Here is a 26,527-nt window from a genome sequence, read left to right as displayed (position 1 = left end):
TTATCAGATTAATTACTTTGACTCTCTCCCTACATCTCTCTCTCTCTCTCTCTCTCCATCTCTCCTTATCCCGTCCCTCTCCCTACACCTTCATCATGTCAACTTCATCACTGATCGTTTGATGAAATCCCATGCCACCATATGGAAGCCATGGCCGCCTCCGATAATTGTCACCGTATCGATTAATTGCCTTCCTCATCGTCCCTCTCCCACTTCTCTTTCTCCCTCACACACACAAACACACACACACATACATCTTTACACCTTTGTGACGATGATTCCGTCGATCAGGATAACATCGATGAGAGATTTAAAGAGAACACGATGATGAGAAATCTCTCTCCTCCTATCGTTGCGTCACCTCTTTCTGTTTCAGTCAATTGAAAAAATTAGGGTTTGCAATTGTTTTCTGATCCACAATTTCAATTTCGTGTTAAGATTCGAAATCAATAGACGAGACTAGCAACACGAACATCACGAGTTAGAAATCGAGCGATGGAAGGGAAAAAACATTTGGAAGATACGATAGAATCGAGATTTCAGATATTATCTTCGATAAAATCAATGGAGCTCTCAATGAAGTTCGGCTCCGATACAAAGCATCTGTTGCAACTCTTTGTTCTGTTCTCAGTGCTATTATAAATTCTAAGGTAATGTTTCCAATTTTTCAATAAGATCGTAATTTCTCTTTATTTTCAAGTATCTGATCCATTAATAATCTGATTATCAAACTGTTTACAAACCTTGTGAAAACTATAAATCAAGGATGCTTATGTGTTTGTTTTTTCTATGTTTAAGGATTGCAAAACATGATATGAATAATGATTTAATGATATTTCATTTTGAATTTGTCATCTACAAATGTAGTTCAACGCTTATGACATTAATACAATGTTAACTGATGAAATAAATGTTGATTAGTTGAAAGAGAGTGTCTCGGGAGAACTTATACAAATTTATTATTTTCTGCAATTTTGCTAGACATTTTATGCTTCATCTTTGCCAGTCAAGAAATCTGGTTAGCATTCTCTCTCATAATCTTTCCTTTGTATTCATTTTTTTTCAGTTTCATCTAAAATATGTCACACCCCCAGACCAGAACGGCGGAAACGTCCGTAGGCGGGTGACTGCATTGTGTAGTATCATAACAATTGCATATAAATGAAACATAACAAATCCAAACAACATACATAAATATGAAAAACTTACATTGTTTTACATCATTTTTATGTTTTCAAGTGTACACAAAAGAAACATCAGTAAGCAAATTTCCCAAAATAAAACAAAATAAGCTTGAGTCTGCACTCCATTACCTGCTTATTGATTTCCTGAGAATACAAGTCGTTTGAAAAGCGTCAACATAAAATATGTTGGTGAGTTCATAAGCATTTTCGTATAAAACTTGATGCTAGTTTAGGAATCCAGAAAAGCCAATATTTTCTTATCAAAATCGTTGTAAGTCTTGTTTCAAATCGAGTATAGTTGCATGCGTGTCTTAATTCATCATTTTCCAAAATCGTACAAATCGTTTCTCCAGAAAATCCTATATTTTCTGATTTATAAAATAATAATTTTGGTAATAACATAACACTGGTGTGGAAAAGTCTCATTGAGGTAGTCAAAATAGTTTATTTTCAACCGAAGATGAAATCTGTATAAATACATTTCTGATATATTCTAGTGAGTCGTTATAACCTGATATTTGCATAATTAGACATATGTTTAGCATATATTTTTATTCATTTTTAGCTAATTATATTCATAATATGGACAAAAAGATACTTAATGATGCTTAAATTATGTTTTCAGTCCAGGAAGACAGCTTTGGAGCAAAAAGGAGTAAGGAGGAGCAATTAGAGACCAAAGGATGAAGAAAAAGGGAGTATAACATATCTACTCGACGAGTCCACGCATCAACTCGGCGAGTTCTTAAGAAGGTTCCCAAAGAAAAGTCAAAAATCATTGCCGTACACGGATTCCATGCAGCTACTCGGCGAGTCCACGACCTACTCGACGAGTAGCCCCTGTTTTGTGATAACTATAAATAAGGATTCTTAATATGAATAAAGGACTTTTCTGGCTTCCTTAGAGAGAGAGCTACAATTGGAGAAACCCTTGAAGACCTGAAGAACCCTAGTCTTTGATCTTTTGAAGCTTGGAAGCGAATTAGGTTATATTTTCCACTTAATCTAGGATTGCATTATGTTTAGTTTAATCAAATTCGTTTTTGAGCATGCTTTTCTTGTAATCATGAGCTAAAACTCGGATGGCTTCTGTTTAGGAAGAACCTAATTACTCCTATAGTTTAATTGATACTTTAGTTAATTGTTTATTGGTGATTTCATTAAATTAAGTTTGTTAAAGAACCTTATGCATTGATTACAACTATTTTCTGTTAATTGGAAGACAATTAAGCTGCATGAACATCTCTTAGTTGTTAACCTCATATGTTTATGTGACTACTTCATCATATGACTAGGAATAATGAACATGAAACTAGAATTAATAAGAGAATAGGTAAATTAATGTGTGAGCTTGTTTGAGAAACTAACAAACAAGAGGTTAATTGAATCACCCACTTGATTAACCAATTACAAATCTTATTTAATCCAAATAATTGAACTAGGGAATTAATTAGTTTAAACAATTGGCCATTGTGTGAATTAATTAATTATCTAAGGGTTAGTATTAGTGAATATGAACCGAACCACTATAGTTGGTAACCAATAACAATTAATATATTACATTACTATAAATATAACTATAGGAGTGAATTGGTTGGACCTAAACAGAAGCTCTTTATCAAAATTTGGTGAATTTTTGCTTGATAGTTTTTAGTTCAATTTCGTGTTAGGTGTTTTGTTTAAGTTTCTAGTCTTGTAAAACTAGAGAAAAACCTCTGCTCTTATTATTTGCTTAGTTAAAATTAGTTATTAGTTTAATTTCCGTTCCCTGAGTTCGACACTCTACTTATTCATCTATACCACTAAAAGACAGGTTCACTGCCTTTGTGTGCTAAATTTACAACTTAAAAGTAGGATTAAAACCAGTGCATTTTACACACATCATAACCTTACTAATATGACAGAGTGTCTGTTATGACGTTCTTCAAGCGTCGGTTTTGTTCAAGACATTTGCCACCCCAGACTGACCGGTCTAGCTGTAGCGAACAGCGAAGGTGCGGGGTGTCAACCCCGTATAGATCTATACACAAATTCCCGCTCTCCCTCCAGGAGACTCTAGTTATAACTCTTATAGGACTTAGGGTGTACAATATTGTATATAATATATGTACTGTGAAGATTTCGTCTGACTAGAATACTAATAGTTTCACGCAAAGCGTGGAAATTCATTATTTACCAAATAATTAATACTAGTTGTACTTGTTGACTAGATATTTCGTTTCGTTTCATTTGTTAAAAATGATCCGCTCTAAATATTTATCAAATCGACTCAATATTAGCAAAGTCGGTTAAAATGGCTCTCCTCTCTATATATTACTGAGTGAGATCCCATTTACCGGGGAAATGTCAAGTTATGATTTGTGTAAAACTTATGACTTCTGTGAAATTTTGACAGTAGCTTTATGAAATGCAAAATTTTCTGTCATAAAGGCTGCATTTGCATATATTCTAGGTGAAATTACTTATATCCAATTTTTACAAATAACCCCTTAACAGTTTGCAAATAGTCATTTATGGAACACCAAGTTCAAATTTCGAAGTTCTAGACTTAGTGTCAACCTTTCAAGGTCTATTTCAACAACTTTCATCTTTAATTATGAAGAGCATGGATACAAGGATGCATGTTAAACACCCCCAAAAACTTGGGAGGTTCCTTTTGTAAATTGTATTACTCATATAATGATTAAAATATTATTTATTTTCATGGGTTCTGTGAGACCTCACGTTCACAGAGAGTTATACATAAAAATGATAATATTTCAACACACATATTAAACACACGTACAAATGCAATCATTTGAGAATTTAGAACAAGAGGTGACTTGTACTCTCCCCCCAAATCAATAAAAATCTAAGGAAAAAGGTGGGGTATGAAGCTCACCTTGGTTTAGTTTGCGGGAAATTTGAAGAGATGATGAGGAGCTTCCAAGTTTCCTAACACTTGAAAGGTTCTTAGGACTTCAGAATGATTCTAAGAATAATTTATGCGTAAGTATAGTGAAATCTTAGGAATGGTGAGGAAAAATCACTATTCAAGGAGGATGAACACTTACCAAAGATTCTGGAAATTTTCCTTGAAGGAATAAAGCTTGAGTCTTGAAGGAGTTTGAGAGAATTCTTAGGAGTTTACTAATGAGGAAGTGGGAAGTGTGATAAGGGAGGAAAAGAGATTCACGTATCTAAAGGGGAAGGATACGGAATGACTTGACATTTGCATGGAAAACTGGTGGGTAAAGCTTATTTTCTAAGGGTAATGTGTGTTTAACTGGGATTTGCATGGGAAAATGGAGGATTGAGCATCACATCATAAAGTCAAACCCCTTTATCTTCTTAGGATCCTCTTAAAATCTTGGGTTTTTATTTTATATAAATATATTTCAAATAATTAATTTTGGCATAAAATAGGAGTTTCAGGGGTTTAGGACATGAAAAATACGAGTTTGGTGTGATTTCCGGCATCAAAATGCCTTAAAATGGTGAAAAAGTCCGAAAATGATGAAAATCTGGAGTGGGATGATGCTCCTGCGAGGGTCCGAAGGGCTTAAGAAGGATTCTGGAGTCGTTTGCTCAAGTCCGGAGCTACCAGGCGAAATCCGAAGCTGAGTTTCAATTTCCGGAGCATCTCCTCGGTTCCGAAGTCAGAAGGCGGAGTCAGTGGTCCGGACCGATCAGGTGTTTCCGGACCGATCAGGTGTTTCCGAACCGAAGTGAGGTAAGGGGATTCCGGAGCTATGAAATGGTCCGAATGGGAGGCTTCCGGAGTGCAAGGTCTGAAGTTAAGAAGGGAGGTCCCGAAAATGTGCTTCCTCTTGGTTCCTTAGGAGGTGTCCGGGCTGAGAGGGTTCCAGACCAGGAGGGTTCCGGACCAAGAGGTTCAGGACCAAGAGGATTTCGGACCAAGAGGGTTCCGGACCAAGAGGAGTCCAGACCAAGAGGGTTCCGGGCCAAGAGGAGTCCGGACCAAGGGGGTCCTTTTGGGTTCTCTCCTCCGGTTTTGGGTTATTTTCGATTGAGGAAGTTACGTAGGGAGATTTGGGAGAGATTTCTCATACTTGGAGAGATTTAGGAGAGATTTCACATACTGGGAAAGATTTGTGAGAGATTTCACATACTTGGAGAGATTTGGGAGAGATTTCACATACTGGGAGAGATTTGGGAGAGAGAGATATATAGTGGGAGAGATTGGGAGAGACTTTGTTGGGAGCCTTTATTAGTGTTTTTCTTCGTAGTGCAAGGTCCTTAGACTTAGATACATTCTATTTTGAGTGTAATACACCCCCGAAGGGTACTCAATAGTGCTTTATAGAGCTATTACTTCCCTAAATCAAGTTAGGGCTTTAAATTTTGAACTTTTGAGACTTTCAAGTGTTACTTTTCATTAGGAATTATAGTTGAACATTAGGAAACATAAAGAATTTCCTAACATATAAGCACTAGTTGAGTTGACCAGATGGTCTGTTGACCTTGACTTGACTTGACTTGACTTTGACTTTGACCAGAAGTTTGTTGGTTGTCACAAAATAGTTCAGCTTGGGGTGTATGTAGTAACATTTCTTTAGAGATTTATGGAATATTTGCTATATTTTCAGTGAAACTGACTTTGTTAATGGAAATAATTGGGATCATAGTAAGATCATCATCCTTATTTTCATGGATTCAAATGTATATATTAGGGCCTTCACTTGTAGATAGTATTTATAGTTTTTAGGATTATTATTACTATTGTTTACATGACCTACAAGTCTATGGGATTATTGTTACTATTGTTTTAGTATTTATAGTTTTGGGAGGTGTAAAATGATTAACAAGGTTGCACAACCTTTCTTATACTTGTTCTATTTTTGCTCATTTGTATATTCATTTGGATATTTACAGCAAGGGAGGATCATCCAATAACTATGTTTATGAAACAGAAATATGAATAATGAATGACCTTGTAACATCCCAAAAATACGGGCCAAAAATTTCGTTTTTAATTAAGCGATTTAAAAAGAAAAGCGTTCGTAACAAAATATCACACGATCATAATATTTGATAAAACGTGTCTCATGGCCGTAAACCAAAACATAAAACATGAAAATGTCACAGTACAAAATCCCAGAATGACTCTTGGTGCGGAAATCAAAAGAGCGTGTGTGATGCGCCGCTATCGCACCAGCTCCTTCCCCTTGACAAAAGAGGTACCTGAAACAACAACTGAAAACCGTAAGCACGAAGCTTAGTGAGTTCCCCCCACTGTACCACATACCATATAATCACATAGCATACATACTGCCAGGAAATTCTAGGGTGCCCGACCTACCCGGTACGACCATTCTGGGGTGCCGACCTACCTGTGTCAAGCCATTATGGGGTGCTGACTACCCATGTCAAGTCGTTCTAGGGTGCTGACTACCCTTCGGTCCTAACAACCGAACATCGGCGACTGCTCCCCTCCTACTACCACTAACATATATAACAAATCATACTGGCATATAAACATATCGTCACATACTGTCAGACATAGTTGGGGTGCCTGACCTACCCTTCGGTCCTAACGACTGAACTCGGGGACTGGTCCCCTCCTACTACCTCTATCGTGTATAACATAACAAGCCAGCATGCAAACATATCATCACATACTGTCAGATGTACCTGGGGTGTCTGACTACCCTTCGGTCCTAACAACTGAACTCTACTACTATCACATACAACATATCATGCTAGCATATAACATATCAGGTAGTAGCAAACCTAGATGATATCACAAAGACAATCATCTATCATACGTCTCCTACTGGTAGGCCGGCATTGTGGCCTTAGACCCACCGCTACTGGAAGGTAACTCACCTCGAAATTAGCTGCTGAAGTCTGCTTGTTGAGCGCCTGACTGCTGAATCGTAAATCCTCCGGCTGAATGGAAGCTTCTCCCTGAGTAGAGTTCGGATCTACTCCTTTCCTTGCACTCTTCAACCACCTCTTTCTTCTTCTAAGCTCCAAACCTTCTTCACAAAGCCAAAAACACTCTCAAGAACAATATGGGGTCTAGGGTCTCGCTCTACTGCTCTCTGGAAGTGTTACAGACAAAGGTGGCCAAGTTAGAACGTTTAAATAGGGTGCAAACACCCGGATTAGGGTTTTTGCCCAAACAGGGTCTACTCACCGAGTCTGGGGACCAACTCGCCGAGTCCAAAGTCCAATTCCTGCGCCTTATCCCACTCCTACTCGACAAGTTGGCCCATCAACTCGTCGAGTCCAAGGCAAAATGCATCATTTTAAAAATGTAAATAGCAAGGAGTATGTACCGGGAACCAGGTGCTACAGACCTCTTTGTTTATTTTTCTATCTATTTAGAATAATAAATTATCTGACAATTTTTTTACGATCCTTTTTAAATAGTTGGAGTTACAGGCTAAAGTTTGAAATCTTTCAGAGAGAATTGGAGTTCTAGTAATCAAACAACAAACAATGCTGGAATACCTGATCGTACTATAGAAATACATTGGAATTTTAAGTAAGTTTGGAAACAATGTCTTTATTCTACTATTTAATACTTGATACTTATTATATTCCATTCAACTTTCAAATTAAGTATTCATTTGGATAAAATGGAATGAGTAATTACATTACATGACCATGTTTCGTTAGTTGTAGGAACGAAATGAATTTTCATGTAATATATAAAGATAAATATATAATTTTAACTTTATTCTTTACATTATTTACAAATTTATAAAAGGTTAATTAAACCCAAAAGTGTTAATAAAAATAGTATTATTTTCGTTTTATAGAAAAATTAAAATAAAACTAAGTTATAGATATAACATAGGAATTATATGTGATTCACATGTAAATCATAAGTGAATCACATATAAATTACATGTGATTAACATGTAAATCACAAGTGAATTACATGTGATTCACATGTAAATCATAAGTGAATCACATATAAATTACATGTGATTAACATGTAAATCACAAGTGAATTACATGTGATTCACATGTAAATCACAAATGAATTACATGTGATTCACATATGAATTACATGTGATTCACATGTAATGACTTGTGATTTACAAGTGAATCACATGTAATTCACATATGAATTAAATGTGATTCACACATGAATTACATGTGATTCATATATAAATCACATGTGATTCACATATAAATCGCATGTGATTCACATATAAATCATATGTAATTCACAAGCGAATCACATATGATATATAAAATGACATGTGATTCACATATAAATCACATGTGATTCACATATAAATCGCATGTGATTCACATATAAATCATATGTAATTCACATATGAATCATATGTAATTCATGAGTGAGTCACATATAAATTACGTCTATATGCACACATGCATTTTGTATGAGTGTTCTTTTCTTTTATTTTCTTGTGAATTTCACATTTGAATTTTAAAATATACAATCACATGTGAATATCACATTATATAATCACATGTGAATATTACATGATATATACATATGCATTTTTGTGAATGTTCTCGCATTAATCATTTTTTTTTATTTTCTTGTAGATTTGAAAGAATTTGTGAAAAATTTTGAAGATGCAAAAAGTTATAAATTGAAGAAAAATTTGGAAATCTTGATATGAAGAAATGATAGCACTCTGAATCTTTGTAGCTTTTTTATTTTATATATTTTATTTTGTATCGAACAAAATACTTGTACTATTATGTTTATAAATTGATTAATAAAAATAAAAGATTTTTTACGATTTACTTACAAATATTATAGTATAAGAAATATGGATATATGCATTTAAAAAAATATGTATATATGCACCGCACCTAAAACGTTGATTTTTTTTTTGTTAAAAGAAATTAAATTTATATATATATATATATATATATATATATATATATATATATATATTCTAGTTTTTTTTAATTTATTGATTTTTAAAATTTTACTTTTTCAAAAAATGCAATATTTTTTTAAAAAATTGGAGTTTTTATGAAAAAGTTGCAATTTTTTAACAATTTTTTTTAAAAAGCTGTTTTTTTAAAAAAAATTGCAGTTTTTTTAAACAATTATTTTTTTTTTCAATTTCTTTTAAAAATTCATGTTTTCTGAAAAAAAATTAAAAAAATCTCCATTTAAAAAAAATATGAAATTTGATTTATTATGTTAATTTTGTCTAATAACACAATGAAATAAACATTAAATGAGATCGGTAAGATTATGATCATGCTCTTAATGAAATAGTTTTGATCTAACGCTCCACTTTTAGTTCTCGGGAAATATGAGTTCTCAACCGATCTCAGCCCTATATATATATATATATATATATATATATATATATATATATATATATATATATATAGGGTCGGCCCTAGAGGGAGGACAAGCTGGGCGACCGCCCTGGACCTCGCCAAATCTCGGGTCCCCTAAAAATCACGTTTAATATATATATGTTTAGATAATATAAAAGAGAATATGCAGAAAACCACCAAACAGACTTGCAGTTGAGATAGGTGAGATGCTAGTTGCAAGCAGGAGGGTTATATGTTCGAATCTTGTCACCATCTACGCTTTTAAATTTTCGGCTTTTTTTAATTGGGAAAACTGCAATAAAGTCCCTACATATTGGCCTCATAATCGATTTATTCCCTATATATTTTTTTATTCAATTAAATCTCAAATACCGGTAATCGTATTCAATTTAACCCTTTGACCCGGTCAACAGGTCATCCAACTTTCAAAAATTACATTTTTGGCCCAGATTTCAAATTTTATTACAAATTTGGTCTAAAATTTACACTTTTGGCCTAGATTTTAAATTTTGCTACAAATTTGGTCAAAACTTTACTCTTTTTACCCAAGTTTTAGAATTTTATTATGAATTCATTCTAATTTTAGTTTTTTTACAACTTTTTTTCTCAAAGAATTGTTTCTAATATGTTTTTTCTTTATAAAATCATATTTATACAAAAAAAAACATATTTTCACTTAAAAATCTTATATGTTCTAGATAAAAACTTTTTTTTTTAATTTTTTTTATATGAAATATCTAGTTATAAAAATAAATATTTATTAAGTATATAAATATATACAAATCTTTTTTTATAAAAAAATGTATACAAAAATGTATTTTACAAAAAAAAACGTATACAAACACCTATTTTATCTATATTTTTTTTATAAAATCTTGTTTGTTTACATTTTTTATAAAAACTTGTTTGAATAATTTTTAGTATAATACGTGTTTGTATACATTTTATAAAATGTATACAAACATGATTTTATAAAATATATACAAAAACGTATTATATAAAAGATTATTTAAACACATTTTTATAAAATGTATACAAACACGATTTTATAAAATGTATACAAACACGTATTGTATAAAAAAAGTTTGAACACATTTTTATAAAATGTATACAAATACGATTTTATAAAATGTATACAAACATGTATTATATAAAAATTTAGTCAAACACATTTTTATAAAAAAAATATAAACAAACATGATTTTATAAAAAAAAAATAGATACATACCTATTTGTGTGCATATATATATATATATATATATATATATATATATATATATATATATATATATATATATATATATATATATACACACACACACACACAAAGGTGATAGGTGTTTGTATACATTTTTTTTGTAAAATATGTTTTTGTATACATTTTTCATAAAAACGGTTTTGTATATATTTATATACTTAATAAATATATATTTTTATAACTAGATACTTCATATACAAAAAAGTTTTTTAAAAAAAGTTTTTATATAGAAAATATAAGACTTTTATGTAAAAATAATTTTTTTTTGTATAAAAATGAATTTATAAAGAAAAAACATATTAGAAACAATTTTTTGAGAAAAAAAGTTGTAAAAAAAAACTAAAGTTAGGATGAATTCATAATAAAAGTCTAAAATTTTGGCAAAAAGAGTAATGTTTGGACCAAATTTGTAACAAAATTTAAAATTCGGGCCAAAAGTGTAAAATTTGGACCAAATTTGTAAAAAAATTTGAAATCTGGGCCAAAAATGTAATTTTTGAAAGTTAGATGATCTGTTAACCGGATCAAAGGGTTAAATTGAATACAATTACCGGTATTTGGAACTTAATTGAATAAAAAATAAATATATGGACTAAATCGATTATGAAGCCAATATATAGAAACTATATTGTAGTTTTCCCTTTTTAATTCTCTTAAAATACAAGCAAATTCTTCGTAAATGAATAGCCTTTTTTCCGCGTCTTTTAATGGAAGCGATTTTTTTTTGTATCTTGTCATGGAAGGGGGAATATCAAGTCTCTCAATTCTCCCAAAAGACTTCTTCTGTTTCCTAAAGCGACCTCTCAGAATCGACTTCATAAACAGTAAGCAATCGAGAGTTGTAATTTGTAAACCCCTTTCTAATATCTGAATATGTATCGTATTTCTGAATCTCTGTAATATATACTAGTTCCGATTTTGAATCCTTTAGTTTTTTGTTTTAAATCTCTAATATCAAAGGTTTGATCAATCTAGACCTGGGTTTGAAACATATTCCATTGTCAAATTCTAAGTTTTGATTGTGAACTTCCGATTTGGGACTCGCTGAACTCTGAAATTTATGATTTATGATTTTGCATCCACAATTTTAGAGAGGGACAATAAATTGAACAGTTGATTGTGAAAAGGCTTAGACGAAGTGTAGGTATTGAGAAAATGTAGTAAAGTTAATGTTATTAACGACCACACTTTCACTGCCCACCAAGTGTTTGATGATATTCTGAGTTCGTTGGAACTAATGGTTTTACATACTTTATTCTCTTTTGATTATATTCTAGCTTTCTTTGTTAGTTAATTGGATGTGGATACATAATTCTTTTATTTTGAGATACTTTAATGCAAAAAACCTAATCTTATCTTTCAGCTAGCATTCTCTTGAAATTATGTAATTGATGTTGATTTACTTGACAACTAGTTGAACATTACATTATGCTATATCATTGAGTAATTCACATACTATTTTAATAAAGATTATTATGGAAACCAATATATGATCAATAGATATACTATTTTATTATGTATTGCATGTGCTTGTTCAATCTGAGAAGGTTGAAGGCAAGCCTCCAGTAGTTATTTGCTTTGGCTATCCCCATTCCAAAGATTGATTGTGTGATTTGTAGTGTTCATTCAGAATTAATTATTTCTGTATTTTTTGTTGGATCCAATTGTCACATGTTTTTTTGTTGTCAATTTCCTGAGTATAGTCTTGATGCTATGTCAAACTTGGTTTCTTTTTTTATTATTAAACTTGTTTGCTGTTAAAAAAAATTATTAAGGGCCTCATATCTTTTATTTTGCCCCGGGCCTCAAATCGGGTTGGACCGGCCCTATATATATATATATATATATATATATATATATATATATATATATATATATATATATATATATATATATATATATATATATATATATTGGGTACGTATGGATCTATTTTATAACCAAAAGATATAACTCACTGAGTTTCAAGAGATTGAGTTGCAGTAGCATTTGGTTGCCCAACCAGATGCATCTATTTTGAATTCAGACACCTATGTACTGTAGGCTCTCTTTCTCAAGCATTTTCATGTGAAGGACGAGACCTTGAAGATTCCCTCTTACCCTACAGATAAAAGAAAAGTATGAAAATTATAAAATTTCATGAAGTATACAAAAGGCTATGAAAACTGATAGAAACTTAGGAGTATTTATGTTATGTTACATTTTCTTGACTCAACAGACTTAATGACTGGTTTCCATGGCTTCTTAGAGTATTGATCAATATCTCTTCCAAACTCTTGAATCAATTTCTGCATTCTTAACCTAAGAAGTAAGGTTCCTTAAAAACAAATAATATACTTAAACAGTACCTTATTTTTTTTTTCCAGAGTGTGGTAGTTTGTTATTACCATGGAAGGCCCATAAACATCTATTATAGATGATGCATGGAATGGTGAGAACTCGACCCTACTGACTTTGACATATGATGGCAATACAATATATATACGACAAGATCTCTTTAAGTTTGTTTGAACATATATGTGAATAAGCTAAATAAATGTGGGACATGTTAACAAATAAAATCAAAGGATCAGAACACGTCCATAAAAATAGAATACTACAAGGCCTAAAAGAATACAACAATTTGAAAGCATGAGCTACAGAGTCACTAACTGAAACCCTGACTTATATAGCATGCTTGTTAGAGAGTTGAAAAAACTTCAAGTGAAAAAGATAAATATTAAATTTATGTCTAGTCTAGGAGGTCAATGGTAAACACTGAGAATTGTAATCTACACATATTAAATTCTTAGCAATCTATCAATACATGGAGAAGTAGAATAACATGAAAAACTGATCGTTCACAAATACACAGTTTGAAACGGACCCTGAATTTGTGGTAAATTAACCAAAGATAGAGGCGGAGGACAGTTGAGTTCCAAAAAATGTGATGAAATTTTGGATTTTCTAACAAAGAAGTTCCACAAATGCACGAAGAATCCAAACAGAGGAAATTATCTTTTAGAAAAGATTACATATATGGTGGAGAAAATCATTTTTCCAATTATTGAAATGAAAATAAAAAAGTGGTGAAAAATGGATCGTATAATTTATAGATATATCAAGAAGATGGTACGAATGAGAAAGTGCACATGGCACCGAGAAATATCAACCTGAAGTAGAGATCTGGTCATCATCTGATGAGGACTCCCAATAGACAAGCCAACATCTTCCTATTGACCTATAATTCAGAATCAACAACCTCATTAAAGGATCAAGCTGCAACCATGATGAAGCATGTATTTGCCTTTTCGAATTCTAGTATTTCTATTAATCTCATCAAATCAACTTACAAATGTTGCCTCTAAGAGAAAGGGATTCAAATTCAAAAACTGAAGAAAATGAATTGGCGGAAGTTCAGAATCAGCAGGAGACCCTTAAGGAAAAGACAAAGACTGTAGTAACAAAGTACAATTTGACGCATTGTATGAGGTTTTGAGGGAAAAAAGAACTGAATTGTATGATTAATATTCTCAGCAACAAGAAAAGATAAATCGACTCGATAGTGTCAAACATTTGAATCGTAGATATGATGCAAATCAATTTGTTGATAGAAGAAAATTTTTAAATCCGAAAGATGCAATCAAATGTCCTTAAAAGGATGGTTCTATTATGGTTGGTAGCAGCAAAATTTTTAAATTCGATCTCAACTAAAAATATTTGAGAATAATTGCCTAAGATATCATGTATTCAATATAAAGAAAAACAAAGATAAATAAAAATCAAAACCTTGATAACAACCAAAAACATTCGTATGCTTCCACTGGAAATTTAAATAGTTAGAGAAGATTAGACAAAATTCATGCCCTTATCATATCAGCCCAACTACATTTTATTGCCATTTCCAAGCATCCATAGGCAAGGTTATTACTCCTTTTACTTTGTTATATCCTAAACCAATCAAGAAATTTGCGATAACATATTTGGTTGTGTATGCCTTGTATTCATGTGATGATAGAAAGGTTTGGGTGTCAAAAAATATACCAATTGTGCCCGGATTTCTTTGAGAAAAAGCTCTGAACCAACAGTCTTCCTTTTGTGCTGAAAATAGATAAAAATTTGTGTTAATCTTTGTTACTACAGTCGACCCACTCTAACGGATCAATACTTGGGTCGACCCCTTAAATTAAATAGAACCTTTGTTTTTTATATTTTATAAAAATAAACTCTTATTTTAGAGGTCAATAAAATATTTAATAAAAAGGACATTGACCTTGATAATTGGGACCGTCTGCAATGAATTTACGATGATAGGGAGACAATTTAATGGCAGGCCGAAAAAATCGGCTTTTGCTTAATATGTATTGTCCTGTTGTTGTTTGAAAAGGGGAGAGATCTCCACCAATTATGTGATTCCATGACTTGTAATAACCCAACGCATCTTCATCCTTCTTCTCTCCATCATCATACATAAGACTCACCCCACACTCCTTTATAACTTCATCATACGGCAGTGTAACAGTAATAGTAATGAGGTCACGAGCCTCCATCTCATTCATCCCAAACATCCAATGACTTAACAACACCCATTGACCTTCAGTTTTTCTGTCCCTGTGACGTTCGTATATCCACATGCGGTTCTTTGTTATGTTACTAATTGTCATCATTGGCGATGGAGGGAAATGATCATCATATGGAAAGAGAAACCTCTCATCAGGAGATTTCAATGTATGCAGAGAGCAGAAGTTGAGTCCTATAAGACGGTTGCTTGGAGATGAAGATGATGATGATGGGATGGTAAATGATATTGATGGCCCAGCACTTCTATGCCTAAACCAACTCGGCATCTCCCCCGCCACATACAATGTGCTGAATATTCCAAATTCGTAAAACATCATCTGCCAAATTCAATCACCTTAATTAATCACCATAATAACTATATTATACATATTAACATAAAGACAGACAGTTAGCTAGACAAAACCTGAATTTCAGATTCCGAAGAATTAGTTCCCACACTCCTATCGTTAAGGAAGTCTAAATTAGTCCAGCCCAAGCTATGTAATACCTTTTCCTCAATAGCGACCATTGGTAGGATTTTAAACATGCCTTCAATTTCAGTTTCATCCGAACTCTCCAAAAAAAGAAATACATCAAGTGGCGACATTTCTGGATCAAATGCAATTTTTTCTACGTAAGACTTATGATCTGAAAAGAGGTACAACGCTCTAAGTGTATGTGGAGGATGCTCGATTGACTTCAATTTTTTACAGTCTTCCATACTAAGTATCTGAAGCATAGGAAGGGTTCTCACACAACTGGGCATGGAATCGATAGGATTGTCATCTAAATATAAATGCCTTAACATGATTAGGCTACTAAAGTCCATGGGAAAGGATTCAGTGGACAAATTATTATTTGCAAGTGACAAACTTACTAAAGACCTCGGTAAAGAAACTGAAAACAACTTCAAATCACTTGGTATACCACCCACAAAGGCGGAGGAAGAGGTTCTTATGTTGATTCCAATGTTGTTAGCCTTGCACAATTCCATTGAATCCACATCCCTATTCTCGATTCGAGAATCACTGAGATTACAACCATCTAGCATTACTGTTTTAACATTCTTCAACATGCTTATGTTTCTTGGAAGTTTCTCAAGCTTCTTGCAATAGCTCATATCGATGAAGAAAAGTCCAACACATTGCTCAATTGATTCACTAATCTCAACCAAAGCAATGCAATTTCTAAGTATTAATCTCTCAAGTGCAGGGAGTTGGTCAAAGTCACCAAGAATACGAAGTTGTGTACAAAAACTTAAATTAAGAATCTTCAATGATCCAAGCAACATTTTATCTTTTAAGCATGACCCATCCAACTACATAAATAGAAATAACTTAGAATGGTAGAAAATTTCATCAACTCGACATGGAACAATGATAAATGAAGATAAGTTACCTTTTGCCTCTTCTCAAGTCGGTCTGGATTACTATAACAATTGAAAAATGATTCAATATTGCTATATGACATATCAAGAGCAACAAGATTCTCCATAGGCAAGTCTGAAGGTATAGACTTCAAATGAAACCCATGCATACACAAGCCTCTTAATTCCTTCGGAAAGTTCTCATAAGACCCATTCATGTGCACATAATTGAGTTGTAACAGCATCAGACTATCCATGCTACTCAATGCATCTGTTTTCAGCTCAATTGATCCACCCAACTTCTCTTTCTCAAGCATACGCATGTCAAGGGCAAGGCCTATAATATTTCCCTTTCCCTAAGAAGAAACAAAATGCGGATAAAAAAATTAGACAATACAAATTATTTTGGACATGTACACTACTAAATGCATACACGCCTATTTACCTTTTTTTGTTTTAACACTCTGAATGACTCTTTATGACACCATAATCGACTTCGCTTCCATGGCTTGTTAAGTGATTCTCGACGTACTTCGAATCTTCCCATCTCTTGAACCAGCTGGTGCATCTTCAATTCGTTCTTCCATCCAATACTAAGAAGGCATCTGTCAGTGAGATTTGTGATCCCGGATCTTGTGTTTATATCACATGCCTCTAATATTGTTTTAGTAACATCTCTACCTATTCCAACAAAAAAACAAGCAATATGCTTAAACAATTCCTTATCATTTTCGGATGGTAAAGAATCAAAGCTCATTTTTAAGACATTATTTATATGAGAATTTGTTTCTTTCTTAAGCACTTCTATGCACCCTTCCCAGTAAGCTACATCTCGATTATGTAGAGACTTGCCCAAAACTTCAAGAGCCAATGGATGCCCTTGGCAATACTTCACAAGCTTATCTGACACCTCTTCATAACCCACCTTGGGATGATTGCACACGAATGCATGGTAACACAAAAGTTGTTGTGAATCAATCTCATCTAAGCCTCGAAGCACAAGACTTTCATACTTGGGTTTAATGTATGTTTTGAATAGTGCACAACTCTGCGTCAACCATGCATCCTTTGTTGTTATAATGACTTTGCTCCCCGGGTGAAAACCTTTGCTTCCAAGTAATGCATCCAACTGATGAAGAGTACTAACATCATCAAGTACTAAAAATACCCTTTTACGAGCTAATTCATTCTCAATCCTTGAGGTGTATACTGAAACATCATGAACTTTAATTGAACTTGTTTTTGAAATGTCACTGCAGAGTTGTTCTTGTAAATCAAGCAATCCATTATACTTTCTATCACATTTCCTACTGATATCTTCAATATAGCTGCTTCTGTCGAATTCATGCCAACATAGCCTATAGACATGTTTTGCTAAAGATGTCTTCCCGATCCCGCCAATACCCGAAATAGTGAGTATGTCTGCCGTATGTGAGGATCCATCTTTCAACCATGAAGTCACGAAGTTAATAGAATATCCCATCCCAATAAGTAGCGGCTGAGTAGTCCATAAGGTTACATGTAATCTACGGTGGATGCTCTTCACAATTTCTTCAATAAACTCAGTCTCTATCCTGAAACTTGATTTAATAAGAATTACAAAATACAATCCACAAACTAAAACTAGATTTGGAGATTTTTTTTATCCAAAGATCCAAATCAAAATTATATCATAGCTATTAATTTTAATTAAGTTCTTCACATTAAAACCATATTGTGTTTTCACTTCTAACCATACAAGTATCTAATGTGTAAGGTCATAAATAATTATGTATAATAACACCAAAGCTACTAATGTAATACCAGATTTTACTAACAGTCCACCTAAATAGACCATCAACCTTAGCTATCATTGTGGTGCGTTTGAAAAAGGTTATCCTTTACTACTTACAAGTGAGAGCAGCTACTTATCATAAAGAGATGCTATGACTTGTAGGTAGTATGGTATAATTAACAGTAGACACATAGCAAACAACTCAAATTTGGTTTCCAATGGAACAATATAAAAATAAATAAAATGGTTAAACTAAATGGACTAACTTATGATAAAATACTGAACTCATAACAAATGTGTAAAATATATCAAAATGGTTAATCTATATGTATATGAACTGAATGAGTGATCACATAATTGAAAACATACATTCAACTTTATGCATCTTTTTTATCCTTATACATCAAATATTATGAAAATTTAGAGATTTTTTTTGGGAAAAAGATGTGTCTTCTCTTTGAGAAAAATCTTGAATATATACTCAATACACAAGTTAATTACCAGTCTAAATTATAGATTTCTAGCCTATAAGTCAGCTTACTAAATTATCTACAATTATTGACAATAAAAGCATGTGATAGCAAAGATATTGTGCTGATTAATCTGAAGCATAAAATCAACATGAAATTTGCAAGTAATATCTTTGACAGCCCCCTCAAACTGATGTTGGTAAATTCAAAAGCATCAACTTGATAACAAGAAAATTATGTCGTTGTCTTGCCAAAGATTTGGTGAAGATATATGCGATCTCCATAATGGTGGAGACGTATGGAAGGCTGTTACTCGATAATCGTATTTTTGTCTAATGAAGTGGGAGTCAATTTCGATATGTTTTGTGCACTCATGATAAATAGGATTGGCAGCTATTAGGATGACACTTGTGTTGTCTACATGTAATGGAATTGGTTGAACTTGATGAAAGCCGAGTTTTGTAAGGAGGCCATGTAACCATATAACCTCAACACATGCTGCAGACATGACGCGATACTGTGACTCAGTAGATGACTTTAACACATAGTTTTGTTTTTTGCATTTCCATGAGATGAGAGCATCACCAAGGAACATACACCATCGAGGTAGATTTCCCTAGCCTCCCCAATCCACATCACTATAAGCTTGTAGTTGTAGCGAAGATCCTATAGAAAAGAATAGGCAATGATTAAGTGTCTCAAGGATTGAACGAATGATGCATTTGACTGCACTTAGGTGGATTTGTCGAGGAGAATGCATGAATGTGCTTACGGTATGAACTACAAAAGAGATATCGAGTCGAGGAATGGTTAGATAGATTAGATAACCAACCAACTTCCGATATAGAGTAGGATTCTCAAGAAGTTTTCTCTCGTTTCGATGATATTTTACATTACTTCCCATTTGGGTATCAATAGGATGACTTCCTGTGAGTCCAGCTAGCTCAACCAGATCTTGAATGTACTTGTATTGATTCACAAAAATCCTTTTTTGTCGATGATACACCTCTAACCCCAAGAAGTAATTCAGAGGGCCAAGGTCTTATGAAATGTTGAATGCAACAATTTTTTTAATCTTAATGAAAGTTACCATATCATAACAGTGACAATAATATCATCTACGTAAACAAGAAGAATAACTCTTCCCTTTGATGTCTTTTGAAGAAAAAGGGACAAGTCATATTGGATTTGAACAAATGAAAAACCAAGAAGAATATATCAAAACTTCTTAAACCATACTCTTGGTGCATGTTTCAAACCATATAGGGATCGTTTTAGTTTAAGAAGTTTTATATAAATTTCTTCTTTCAAATCCCTATGTAAAAATGCATTCTTGACGTCCATTTGAAGTAAAGGCCTTATCTGAGAGGGAGCAAGGGCCAATATGGCCCGTACATTAGTCATCTTGGCTACCTATGCAAATGATTCATCATAGTCTAAGCCATACTCTTGTTTGTTCGGAAGAACTACTAGACTAGCCTTGTAAGTGGAAAAGAAATAATGATGATCTACAAAGATAACATTTTCGGAAACCCGAATACGTCGCACTTCAGGATCATAACAAAGAAAACCTTTATGGTGAGTGGAATAACGTAGAAAATCACATTGGACAGATTGAGATGTTAGTTTTGTACGTTCATGTGTAGCATACATAACCAAAGGTACAAAGATTAAAATAATTCAGGTTGCAACCAAATAATCAAGTAAGAGGAGAGAGATGGTTCAACGAGGGAGAAGGAAATCTGTTAATAAGGTGTGTAACTGTAGAAAAAGCTACACACTAAAACCTAGCAAGATGTGTAACTGTAGAAAAAGCTTCACACCAAAACCTAGCAGGCACAAATGACTCTAAGAGAAGCATACAGACAACATCAAGAAGGTGATCAATTTTTCTTTTCCCACCCCATTTTGTTGAGGTGTTGAAGGATATGATCGATGAGAAATTATGCCATTTTCTTGTAAGAATTCTTGAAAAATATGAGACATGTATTCTCCCCTATTGTCTGATCGGAGAATTTTAATTCGAGCTGAAAATTTGGTTTGAACCTAAGCATGGAACAACTTGAAAACTAAAAGCACTTCATCTTTAGAACACATGAAATAAATCCAGGTGAAACGCTTGTAATCGTCGATAAAGGTAACGAAGTATTTACAATTCGCATGGGAAGTAACTAGTGTCATATCCAAAAACATCACTATGTGTCAAATTAAAAGGTCGAGTTACGTTGGGTGAATGAGTTGGAAAAGGTAGATTTTTTCTTTTGCCGAGTTTACAAGAACTACATTCAAATTGATTATTCTCAAAAGATGGCGCTTTTTATTTCCTAACAACCCATATTTCAATAAATCAAAAAGAACAAGTTTATTTGGATGTTCAAGCCGCTTGTGCCATGTTTGGTAATCAACATGAGCAAAATTACAAGCAACATAAGGCAGCATTGGATATGAAGAAAAAAGAGAATCAAGACAAAAAAGACATCCAACCTTAGCCCCCCTCGCAATCATCTTTCCTAACTATTGATCCTGTACAATACAACCAAACTTAGAGAATTCCACTTTGTAATCAATATCAACGAGTTGACCAACAAAAATAAGATTAGTAGTAAGGACAGCTGGAGAGACAAAAAAACATTTTTTTACAGAAGCCAAGATGTCATAGTAGATGTGATAGTAGTTGTGAATACCATCAGCGGTATGGATTTGAAGATTCCCAGTGTATTTCTTTAGGTTGTTAAGAGAATGAGAAGAACTTGTCATATGGTTAGAGGCTGCAGAGTCAAAATACCATGTAGGTGAGAAATTTATCGGATATTCCTAAGGCAGAAAATGCAGAAATAATCATTAGCTGAATCATTTTAGGAGTTACAGGTTTTGCTGTAAGGGCATTTTGTGTTGCATGAACTGTATTCGCAGAACCACCAACACCTGAAGACCCAACTGATGCATTATATGATGTTTCTGATATTTTAAGAGGCCCGATACGGCATTCCTTGATAATATGGCCATCCTTTTTGGAGTCGTTGCAGAACTTCTTTCAACAATCTGAAGCGTAATTTCCAATTCTTTGCAACAAAAGCATTGAAGTGTGCGCATATCCCTACCTGTTGGCTTACCATATGTTGCATAAGCCATATGGGCCATCATGGATCTCTGTTTGTCCAAGTAATTTTTAGTGAGAAGACGTTCTTCTCGAAATAAATCTTCAAGGCATGCATCCAAAGAAGGAATCAGGTCTCGATTCATAAGATTGGATCTAGCAGTTTCAAAATCTGATCAGAGCTTCATAAGGAATTGATAGCTTTTAGTAGTTTCATGCACAGCTTGAACATAACTAAGACCTTCTGGAGGCAAAGTGGCATAAACAAAATATCTGTGTATTCAGCTCAAAGATTCATGAAGCGAGAGTAAAAATCATAGATGGAAAGAATATCCTTTTGAAGGGAAGCGAATTCGTGTTCTAATTAAAATCGTCGAGCAATGTTCTAACTATATAGTTTCTTCAAGTGTTCCCACATCTAGGCTGCAGTCTTAACCAGATGATGTAACATGATATTGGATTCTAAGGAACAATGATCCATGCCATTATTGGGCACCCTTGATCTCCCATTTGGCATGTTCGGTCTTGTATTTTTCTTTGTCAAGAGTGGGAAGTGGAGTCTTGCCATCAATGTGGCCCTCTATGTCCTACCCTTTGACAAAAATCTAGAAATGAAATGCTAATGATGAAATGCCAATGATGAGTAGTTTTTCCCATTAAGGCGAACCAAGAAAGCATCACATTTGTCTGAGGACATGGTAATCATGAAGCTATGAGAACTCGATCAAGAACTAAGAGCAAGATATTAAACTAGGATTGAGTGAGGAAAAAAAACTAGACACTTATCATAATTAACAATATACATGTCTATTTGATGATACTAAAGAAACTTTACTGAAATGCATGATGAGGAGATGGTATTGACTTTTCACGTGTTAATCAAAGTCAAACAAAATTAAAGACATAAAAAAAGGAAAGAAAGTAGTTACCTTCCATTTACGTCATTTCCTTTTAAATTGGCAACTTCGATAAGGGCTTTATGCCATCGGTCCATCTTTTGAGCCCATAAACTTCTTTTATTTGCATTTGTCTCTGCCTCCATCATTTGTTTATGCTTAGCCATTGCCTCTCCAAAGGTACTTTGTTGCTTCCTGACATGTGTGGGCTCAACATGATAAAAGATGGGGATGACAATATGGTTGGATGTCATACGCTGCTCAAGGATCAGCACCAATTCATCAAGGCACCATGTTGAAGTAGCATAATTCTTAGACAATACAATAATAGAAGCCCGAGATGCCTTAATTGCACTCTCTAATTCCGGTCTCAGATCTTCCCCTGTTTCAATCTCTTCATCATCCAAGAAGGTACTGATATTGGCTTCAATGAGGGCCTTATAAAGGTGATTAGTGAAACTATGGCGCGTGTCAACACCTCTAAAACTTAAAAATACATCATATCTATGATCATGAATTGGTGAACTTTGGGCAGGAGCTGATGAACTATAACCCTGAGTTGATGATGAAGATGAAGATCCTTCTGAAAGTTCAGATAGAATAACCATTATGATTTATGGGTTGATGACACTTCACCCTTCTCATTAAACTCTCAAACTCCTCCACACGTTATCACTACTGGAAATTGGTTTCACCGAGTTTCTTCACTTGTGATTTTATGTCAGGATCCCGTACAAAATGCCTCTAAATAATAGCAAATTATTAATTACAATATGCAACTTAAATCTCATGAAAGAATTTAAACGTAAGCTGCTAGCTATTTGTTGATGTGTTTGAAATACAAAGAGAGGCAGCTGTGTTTTCTTATTTCAAGCATAAATAGGCTAATAAATCTATGTAACCATTACATTGTCAAGGAAACTATTTAAAAAGCAATTACTCACTCAATTGAATTGCTTGACCTGTTTTTCCAGCTAAGTTAGGGTGCCAAAAAAGTATCAAACCAATTTATTCATTTAACCTACAACATATGTATTTTGATTTGATTACCCGATATAAACATCCCTATTATTGTCCAAGTAAAATCCATTTAAATTTTAGTAAACTAATCCTCAAACAAATAAATACCAAATACCATTCTCGAAACAACTACAAGATCCACTACTACCTCCCATGAAAGAAATTGTAAATTTGCAATACATAATTACATATAGGCAATTTCAAGCTTTTAGTAGATATCAACAAACAATTAAGAGATCTAAACACAAAAATGAAAAAAAAACAAGTTTCTTGACATGCTTAATTATAGATCCCCAAAATTAGCAACAACAATCTTTTCAAATTTGAATTTCTCTATCACTGGATCTATAAGCATAATCTAAAGGATTTATGAAACTAACAAGTTGTGCCCTTGCTAAGGGTCCAATTTCAAACTCTATACTAAATGGAACTTCAAAGGTAAATGCACTTTATGCAAAAGCATATAGATATAATTGAGTTTTGATTTCAATGGTAAGTGAAACTATACTCGTTACGGAAATTGAATATTGAAGGTTGTTCATTATGAGGGTCTACCTTACCATTAGAAAATATGAAGGAATTGAGGAAGCAATTGTCGAGTATTGAAGAATTTCCCAATATGCATGAAGTTTTGTTTAATGTTCATCATTTTGTACTTTAAGCTAGAAATCCTAATTGATATATAAAATTAAACAAAAGTAATTCCACAGCTAAAGGGGGATTGACTCGGTATTGGAAGCTTGAAGGCTCAAAATCTTGCCCACTGGGCAAATGGTAATGGCGATCTCCATCCAAAAAAGATAGCATATGGAAGGAGGTCATTATCTCAATTTATAGCAACAATGGAAAATGGGCTAAATGCAACAAACACAAGGCTAGAAAATAGTTCTTTGACCGAGTAGGTGTTGTTGAGAAAATGAGTGTTTTCTCTGAGGCGACAACTTTATTGTCATATGTCTGGATTATCTGGAACTTCCATAACCTCAGAGTTCACTCGAATGACCTCAAAACCCATGGCCACACTACTTTAGCTAATGAGATTTAAGAACTATCATATCTTGGATAAATGGCCCAAGGAGGAAAGGGAGAAGTTTACAACGGTTTGATTGGTGCAGGACCCCATATCAAAATGTAGCTTATGTTTCTAATTGCCTTCATTCTGCCTGTTTCTGTTTTTGTTCATATTTCCTGATTTCGTTTTTTCCTTTTGTATACTAGCTTCTAGCTAGTTTCTTCATTAATGATGAAATTCCAAAAAAACTATTGAGGCAAATTCCAAAAGCGCAAATCTTAAAAATAAAGATATTTATTAGGGAAAATTCCAAGAAAAGTATTTGTTTGACAAATTCCAAAAACTGTAACGAATTGATGCAAATTCCAAAAAAAAAAAGTAATGATATTTGTTTGTTAAATTCCAAAAATTATTGACGCAAATTCCAAACTGAAAAAGTACAAATCCATATGTTTGGCAATTTCCAAGAAAGAAACAATATTCGTTTGGTAAATTCCAAGAAAGTAAGATATTTATTGAGACAAAATTCAAGAAAAATAAAATTACGGAAACAGGCACCACTTCAAAATGTAACAAAACCCTACTAAAATTAAAACGCAAGCTAAGGATCTAATAACATAGACACAGATTAAACTAAAAGAAACGATATTAATTCAGCAAAATAAGAAGGCACTTTTCAGGAACAGGAAAAATGACTTCAGTTGAACCCAAATTACACAAAAGTCGGTAAGGAAATAGAGGAAATCTATGGAGGAAAGAGTAACCTTTGTAAACGATAACGATCAGCTGGGTGTTGAAGAAAGAAAAAGCAGAGATGGTGAAAGCATTGCGAGATGAGGCTAGAAATGCAGACCTACGTTTTTTACCACACGAAGTTGGAGGTTGGTGAGATCACTGATCAGGGTGCACAGGGAAGGGATTTGGTGATGGTGGGTTTGCCGGGGAGATGTGGAGGTGAGGTCGAGGTATAGAGATGAAGGTTGGAGATGGCTTGAGCTTGAAGATGACACTGCAGGTGTTGGTAGTGGGGCGAAAAGCAAAAGCTTGTTCCACTTTGTTTTTGTGACTTTTGTTTGCCTGGGGGGTACTAATTTGGGATCGGTACTAAAAATTAGAGGGTTAACGACGTGGAAAGGTGAGGAATTTTCGTCTTTATCTATATTTGGTAATATGTTTTTTTCTGATAAATTTGATCATTGGACAATGTTTTCATACACATTTAACCGGTATTTTTATTTCACTACAAGAAACTATGTCTTTAGCGGTGACATAATTACCGGCGACAAGGCCTTTTAGCGGCAACTCTACCATTTGTCGCCGCTAAAAGTCATAGTTGCCGGTAATTGTGTCGCCGCTAAAGGCTTCTCACCCGAATCTGTGTTTTCCCCCTTTGATAGATCTCAGCCGCTCGATCGAGTATCTAATCCAACGGTTGGGGCCTCTTATCCGCACAAACCTAATAACGGCGACATTCGTGTCGCCGCTAAAAGTCTAAAAAGTCGCCACTAATAGTGGTCTAAAAAAAGACGCGGTACCCTTCCCTCCAGATAGTCGCCGTTGTTGATTAGTGTCGCCGGTAAAGACCAAATTTTCGCCGCTAAAAGCTATTGCAGATAAAA

General features: G+C 33.7%; 1 protein-coding gene across 12 annotated transcripts; it reads right to left on the bottom strand.

Annotated features, from left to right (window-relative positions):
• Nucleotides 1-1,203: 1,203 nt before the first annotated feature.
• Nucleotides 1,204-25,970, bottom strand: LOC145042045 (disease resistance protein RPV1-like). Of its 12 annotated transcripts, none has more exons than XM_078990462.1 (12): nt 25,673-25,970; nt 22,910-23,620; nt 17,085-18,213; nt 16,672-16,995; nt 15,698-16,591; nt 14,987-15,611; nt 14,758-14,814; nt 13,887-13,954; nt 12,935-13,035; nt 12,693-12,835; nt 7,014-7,231; nt 6,136-6,368 (listed from the first exon to the last, which is right to left on the bottom strand). In XM_078990462.1, exons 2-8 carry the CDS (start codon nt 23,482-23,484, stop codon nt 13,947-13,949), a joined length of 3,612 nt encoding a protein of 1,203 aa, XP_078846588.1. In that variant the 5' UTR covers nt 23,485-23,620; nt 25,673-25,970; the 3' UTR covers nt 6,136-6,368; nt 7,014-7,231; nt 12,693-12,835; nt 12,935-13,035; nt 13,887-13,946. The 12 variants fall into 12 exon arrangements, with proteins under 12 accessions (XP_078846559.1, XP_078846588.1, XP_078846579.1 ...); XM_078990453.1 differs by having other exon boundaries at nt 12,935-13,022; XM_078990445.1 differs by lacking the exon at nt 12,935-13,035.
• Between the last annotated feature and the right edge of the window lie 557 nt (nt 25,971-26,527).

Source organism: Lactuca saligna, chromosome 1 (genome assembly GCF_052625555.1).
Source record: "Lactuca saligna cultivar CGN05327 chromosome 1, ASM5262555v1, whole genome shotgun sequence".
Taxonomy (NCBI): Eukaryota; Viridiplantae; Streptophyta; class Magnoliopsida; order Asterales; family Asteraceae; genus Lactuca; species Lactuca saligna.
The sequence above is the reverse complement of the archived record's forward strand: the minus strand, read 5'-3'. Positions and strand labels throughout refer to the sequence as shown.